General features: G+C 38.3%; 1 protein-coding gene across 1 annotated transcript in view; it reads right to left on the reverse strand.

Annotated features, from left to right (window-relative positions):
* LOC144977626 (uncharacterized) overlaps positions 1 to 6,461 on the reverse strand; it is a 17,195-nt gene extending 10,734 nt beyond the window's left edge. The window contains exons 1-3 of the mRNA XM_078923038.1: positions 6,328 to 6,461; positions 1,947 to 2,858; positions 357 to 1,148 (exon numbers count right to left, since the gene is read on the reverse strand). Of these exons, the coding sequence (XP_078779164.1) occupies positions 357 to 1,148; positions 1,947 to 2,847 (1,693 nt within the window). The 5' untranslated portion in view covers positions 2,848 to 2,858; positions 6,328 to 6,461. The remainder of the gene's footprint in view (positions 1 to 356; positions 1,149 to 1,946; positions 2,859 to 6,327) is intronic.
* Between the last annotated feature and the right edge of the window lie 1,050 nt (positions 6,462 to 7,511).

The following is a 7,511-nucleotide window of genomic DNA, read 5'->3' on the forward strand; positions in this document are numbered from 1 at the left end:
GGTCCCTGGTCAACAGCAACATTTAACATATTAGGCGATATTACAAACTATCGGACAAAGACAACGCTGTTAACGGCCAGGTACTTATTTTACACCTGAGTACGGTGAGAGAATGTGAGTAAAGAGTCTTTTCCAAGGACTCAACTATGCGCCGAGCGCGAGGCTCGAACCTAGGACCTTCTGATCCGAAAGCCAGTGTCATACCACTAGACCACATAGCCGCACAAAAAGGGCGAGAAAGATCAATCTCGACAGCGTCCTTGACCGATACCAGCCAGTCCCTATTCTTGTAAGGCGAATGCTCCACCAACTGAGCTATAAGTAGTATCAGGACCCCTCGTAGTCCCAATACTTACTCAAATTCATTGCATTTGATATCCATTCTCTTTTCCAGAATCCAATTAGAAATATTAAATGGTATAAAAATGCCCCAGCACAGGAAAACTTTAGCCCAGCTAGTTTGTTTTTATCGCTTTCCTGAAGTCCCACTGAAGAGTCACCTTGAACTGTTCTCCCGCCATCATCATTGCCATTTCCACTTCCTGTTGATACATTGACATGCGTGTTTTCAATGTTAAACACAGTATCGCCAAGATATTCCGTCGTATAATACTGAAACACAGTACTCAAACAAGATAAAAACAACACTAAGATAACCACAGATACGAATTCTTTTCTTTTCAATAATCTTTTCAAAGTAGGATCTGGTGTGGGAATTTGATGAGCGTAGAATTTGATGTTTGTCGTTGCTATGGCAGCACTTCCTGCGTCGTCGACCGAGTCTAAAAGTGTATTCTGGCTTCCTATGCTATGTCCAGTAAAGTGACTGGAAGAAAAAGAGCGACCGGAAGCCTCAAGCAACGCAGCGCATTCGTCGAAATCTTCTTGTGCGGTTTTATCTATTTGATTCTGAGGTTGATCTTGTTGTGTTTCTTTGTAATTTGGGTCGATGAAAAAGTGTGTTTTACAATATATGACTACCCTTTCCCATAACTTCGAAATGTTGTCTAGATACAAAGCACTGGAGCTAACAATGATCAAGATTATAGAGAGGCACACTGTGATGGAAGACAATATGGCGGCGTGAACGGTCACGTGGTCGTAGCAGTTGAGGTAGGGACACCAGTTTGATACCGTATCCAGGATCCCTAGAGATGAAAAAGTGTGAACACGAATGAGATCATTGAGGAAAACGTTAATTTGTCTATAAAGAGAATTAGTAACACATTTACAACCCCCCCCCCCCCCCCAAACTAAAAAAATAAGGATCAGACAGGTAGACAGACACACAGATGGAAAGACATACACACACACGCACACGCACACACACACACACACACACATATATATATATATATATATATATATGGAGCAACATGGAGTGTGTATAATTATATATAATTTATGAAGTTGACGCCACCCAGCTCTTTTGCTATTGTTTTTAGACCGTCAGTAGATTAATAAGTTCTCTAAATTTCCCCAATCAGTCTCTATACGTTTAAGGTTACACATAGTTTTGTGTATTGCTACGAATTATCTAGAGGGCATAAATAGTGTATACTTAAATTGTGCGGCTATGAGGTCTAGTGGTATGACACTCGCTTTCTGATCGGAAGGTCCTGAGTTCGAGCCTCGCTCGGCGCATAGTTGAGTCCTTGGAAAAGGCTCTTTACTCACATTCTCTCACCGTACTCAGGTGTAAAATGAGTACCTGGCCGTTAACAGCGCTGTCTTTGTCCGAAAAATTGTAATATCGCCTAACAGGCGTCATGTCCCGTCCTACATGTTAAATGTTGCTGTTGACCAGGGACCCCTTGTAAAGCGCCTGGAGCACGTTTAGTGGATATTGCGCTATATAAAAGCTCGATTTTTTAAAATTCATAGCATCGACAAAAAGCGTCAGAGATAACACAGTAAACTAAAATGTTTAAATGTTGAGTACATACCAATGAAGCTCGCGAATACTCCTCCAATTCCAGACCAAACAACAATTATCGGTGATGTACTTTGGTGCGAAGCGTTGGAATCAAAATTGGCAACAAAGGCCAAAAGAATATACTGGCCACTTCCTGCAAATGATGTTACCAAAATATAGCCAACTATTAAGAACGCGCTAAATATCAGAGGCGGGTCTTTGGTGACGAACTTCAAATTGTGAGAATCGTTAACCGTTGAATTTAGATTTACAGTGTCGACTTTATTGTCCAGAGTAACAATCGCCCAACTCATTCCAGTGATAAGAATAGTAGAAATGATTGTAACAAGTTGATAACAAATGAAATATTTTATTATGACACTCCGTTTATCATCGGGGTTTGCAAACGTTCTTGAACTTAGACTTCTAAGTCTCATTGCGACACACTGGACGAAACAAATCCCAAACAGACCAGAGATAGGCAACGACAGATCATGGATGACTCCGAAAAACGTATTTAAATTTACAAACATGAACAGACTAGTGAATACACGTGCAAATTCGATTCCGAGGGCTGGTGCGAGAATAACAACAAGCCTTTTCTTAGTCATAAAAGGTTGACCTGATTCTTTTGATAACTTTCTGACAAAGATGGACGCCCGGTTGTTGCTGTAAGCATCTGCTGCATTGTTGTACAATGCTGAAACGTTATCTGCCTCGAGACGAAGAAGATCCTCGTCTACCGTGGCGAGTATGTCATTGCTCAAAACGCTGACGACATCAGAGTTGAAGTCTATGTCGTTAAAACTTGCCTCGTTTCTCACAGGAGCAGAGAAAGATCCTCTGCCGCTGAAGATTCCTGAACTGCCATAATCCCGGACATTGGGGCTGCTGTAGCTGTTTCGGCTCGGTGTCAATGGCATTGAATACATTGTGGTTCTCTCTGAGGGAATATGAAATTCATAAATTTGAGAACAAACACTGGTGTAAGATTAAAGTTTGATTCAGTGTGTACGAAAGAGTCCCAGACAAAACAAAAAGAAATATACGAGAGAAAATACATCACTCGAAAACATAAACCTGAAAAAAAAAATAAACCTGATTGAGAACCGATCCTCATTTGATGCAGGTTGATTTCTTTTTCTTTCTCTTTCTTTTCTTTCTGTTCTGTCTGGTTTTGTTTCACAAACACCTTTTCAGATTGTCTGTGTAGAACTAAGATTGTCTGTGTAATAAACATGAGGCAAAATTGGCAGACCCCTAGTCAGCCACACATTGTAAAACTAGATTATTATGGCCATTTCTTATAGAGTATGGGCTCCATTTACTTCACTAATACATAAGAGTATTTTGCAGATCTACGGATCACTTTTGAGTCAGCCACCCCCTGCAAAATTCCAATATACTTCGCTGGCCATATAGTCATTCTCAGTGCATGCCATCTAACCGAACGAGCCTATCTATGACATTTGTCACAATGGTTTTACTCTGTCATGAACAAAATCAGAGAAGTGCGCCGCAAAAACACCCCCCCCCCCCCCCCCACAAAAAATAAATAAATAAATAAATAAATAAAATACAAAGAATAAAGATAAAAATGAAAAATAGGATTTTCTAGCAAAGCTCATTCTGCTTTTGATTATTTTCAGGATGATAATATTTTGAAAGAGGACATATTTTTCATCAATAAATATATTCAAAAATGAATCAAAGTCTCCAAATTATAAACAGATTGAAATTTTTTACATACTTGACCTGGGGTTAATTGCCTAGTATGACACGCCTATGTGCACTGTTACTTTGTACTATGTGCGGCTATGTGGTCTAGTGGTATGACACTCGCTTTCGGATCGGAAGGTCCTGGGTTCGAGCCTCGAGCTTGGCGCATAGTTGAGTCCTATTCAGGTGTAAAATGAGTACCTGGTCGTTAACAGTGTTGTCTTTGTCCGAAAAATTGTAATATCACCTAAAAGACCTCATGTCCCGTCCTACATGTTAAATGTTGCTGTTGACCAGGGACCCCTTGTAAAGCGATTTGAGCTCATTTAGTGGATATTGCGCTATATAAAGCTCTATTACTATGACATGTATTTTTAGATATATCAAAAACAAAAACAAAAGTTATTCGTAGGGGAAAAAAAGTGTAATTAAATTTTGTTGCATCTGATATAGGATAATAATTTCATGTCAAAGGGTTTTGGGTTTATGGTTTATGTAATTCCAATATCATTGATAGAAATTGTAAAACTCATACTCGCCACTCTCATTCATATGAATATGAATTTTACACAAAATAATCATAATATGGCGAGGCGTTGATAGCTAATAAACTGTTGTATGGTGTCATGTCTTGTAGGAAAGCCAAGCTATGCCGAGCATGCTTCGTGATGGGACTGGTGACAATGATTGCATGACAATATCTAGGCGTTGTGACCTTGGTTAAGTCACATTTTACCCATATTACGCCAGGCAGTCTGTTGCCACCTCGTCGCCTATATATAGAAACCAAAGCTATCTCTAATCTAACTTAACTTAGAATAGTTAGCTCCAATGAGAAATTTTAAAAAATTGAGCTTTTACATAGCGCAATATCCACTAAATGTGCTCAAAGCGCTTTACAAGAGGTCCCTAGTCAACAGCAATACTTAACATGTAGGACGCGACATAACGCCTGTTAGGCGATATTACAATTTTTCGGACAAAGACAACGCTGTTAACGGCCAGGTACTCATTTCAAACCTGAGTACGGTGAGAGAATGTGAGTAAAGAGTCTTTTCCAAGGACTCGACTATGCGCCGAGCGCGAGGCTCGAACCCAGGACCTTCCGATCCGAAAGCGAGTGTCATACTACTAGACCACATAGCCGTACAGAAATCTGTTTCATTTGTACCAATCTGAAACCCGGAGAGTCACAAACGCCCTTTACTCACAAAATCTAAACCTTCATTAACAAATGCCTCCGCAGGATTTTGAAAATCAGATGGCAATATAACACTTATAATATAGAATAGGGAATGAGATTAGGAGGACGAGAGACGCATGCGCACAACCAACATGACGTTCTCTCTCTAATAACTTTTCCGCCGGTGACGTCACAGACTATGGGTGACGTCCAATCAACGGACGCTACTCTTCCGCTAATCTCATTTCCTATAATGGAAAAGTTCAAGCCAAGAACACGTCAGCACCAAAATTATTAGGAGGAACTGGAGATGGGTCGGTTACACTTCGAGAAGAACAAGGAGCAACGTCACTTCCTAGGACACAAACCCGAAGAATTGAAGGTGACAAGTCTCATCTTGGAGTCTACCAGGAGGAAAGTCAGAACAGAGAAAGATGGCCGACGTTTGTCGAGGACATATGTTACAGTGAATGACATAATCAGTCGGATGGTGAAAAGGTTTGAACTGAGATATTGCCAAGTTTAGTTAGAAGGTTAATTTTTATCCAAAATTAGTTCTTGTCATAAATGGTTAAATCAACCCTTTTTGTAAATCTTCGGAAAATATCAAAGCTTAATTTCATTTCTAATTATTTTCTACAGCTAGTCCAGTTGATAGAGTATGAAATTTGAGAAAATTTGCTGGATACCTTCCCTATACATCTGACCATAACTTCATGAAAAATCACCCGATTTACTTCAAATAAAGATTAAAATGCTCCGGGGAACATATTCTTTCAGAAAATGGAAAAAAAAAATGCAATAAAAAATATTCACCTTCCGACTGATTATGTCATGCACTGACACATGTGTTCCACAAGAAGCACAGAGGACAAAGTAAACCGACCTGAACTGACACACCGTTACTTTACTCCAACAATTTTTACTAGTCAGGCAGTGTCCTTAACACAATTTTTAAAAAAATAATTTCATATTATATAAATTAAAACTAATTCCACTATTTACATTATATCAATAAATAATAATGTGAAATTGAATGTAAGCTTCAATTAATTGTTTAAAAAAAACAGATCAAATGAACGTTTCGGGTTTCTCCTTTATCAACAAATCAGGATGAATGAAACACCACAGATGAATGAGATAATGAGGTAGTGGCGTAGTTTATTCATCTTAACTACGCCACTACCACATTATCTCATTCATCTGTGGTGTTTCATTCGTCCTGTTTTGTTGATAAAAGAGGAAACCCGAAACGTTCATTTGATCTGTTTTTGTAATTAAACTGAAGCTTACATTCAATTTCACATTATTATTTATTTCTTCGAGCTTCAAGCAGCAACATTTACATTATATCAATATAATACTAAGAATTATATCCGCCCCTTCTATGTGATGAAATACTCCAGCCATTGTAGTAATACTAATAAGTCAGACCATTTTACAAAAAATATATATTTTACACACGTATTTGATAGTATAACACCAGTCTATGAGACTATAATTACTTAACTAATTAGGTATTCAATGTTTCGTTAGACGCGTGAAGCGACAGATTTACGTGATAAATCAAACACAAACACGCCCACACACACACACACACACACACACACACACGCACGCACGCATGCACAAGTAAATACATACACGTACGCCTTAAAAATCTGCCTTATATATTATATTAATAATATTCCTCGAAAGCCCTAGCTTAACTCACTCAACCCTAACACCGACTATATCCGCTGTTTACCCGGGGTTTCTTTTACCCCATGCCTATTTATTACATTTTTCTGAGACAAATTATAGGCATAGTATCAAAGCTAACGTTTTTAGTTTTTGCATGTTGATGATAGTTGAATAAAGGTCTATGTACATACTCATTTTTAATACATTTTTTCCAATTTTGAAAAGTAGCAAAAATCTCTAGGATTGAGTGAGTTAACACTTTATCATATGAAGTTCCGGTATGATATTCTACAGAAGGTTGGTGAAAGGCAGATACTAGTGCCTCGCCATTCCGTGAACGAAAATAAATAATCCATGAAACAAACGTCTGATGTCAATAGGAATCACCCATGTTGTCCAAAAATGACCGAACCGGAGGAAAAAATCTTGCCCAAGGAAAAGAAAATGAAATTCAATGTTCGCTATCTAAACTGTCCAGACATAATACCGTTTTGAGGCGATGAATCACAGCTGGTCATATTTTGTCGAAGCAAATCCTTGTGACATTGTGGCAATTGTGGTCTAGAGGTATGACACTCGCCTTCGGACAGGAGGGTCCAGAGTTTGAGTCCCGTTCTGAGCGGCGCATAGTTCAGTCTTTGGAAAAAGGCTCTTTACTCATATTATCTCATCGTACTCATGTCTAAAATGAGTATCTTGCCGCTAATAGCGTTGTCTCTGTCGGAAAAAAAATGTAATATCGCCTAACAGGCGCCATGTCTCGTTCAACATGTTACGTGTTGCTGTGGTCAGGGTCCCTTTGTAAAGCGCGCGCATTAAGCACGTTTAATTGATATTGCGCTATAACAAAGCTCATTTTTTTAAAAACGAAAAATGTTGGCACTATTCTTATATATATATATATATATATATATATATATATATATATATATATATATATATATATATATATATATATATATATATAATATAAGAATAGTGCCAACATTTTTCGTTTTTAAAAAAATGAGC

This window comes from Berghia stephanieae, chromosome 7 (genome assembly GCF_034508935.2).
Source record: "Berghia stephanieae isolate SIO BIC M18660-M18661 chromosome 7, UCSD_Bste_1.3, whole genome shotgun sequence".
NCBI classification, from domain to species: domain Eukaryota; kingdom Metazoa; phylum Mollusca; class Gastropoda; order Nudibranchia; family Aeolidiidae; genus Berghia; species Berghia stephanieae.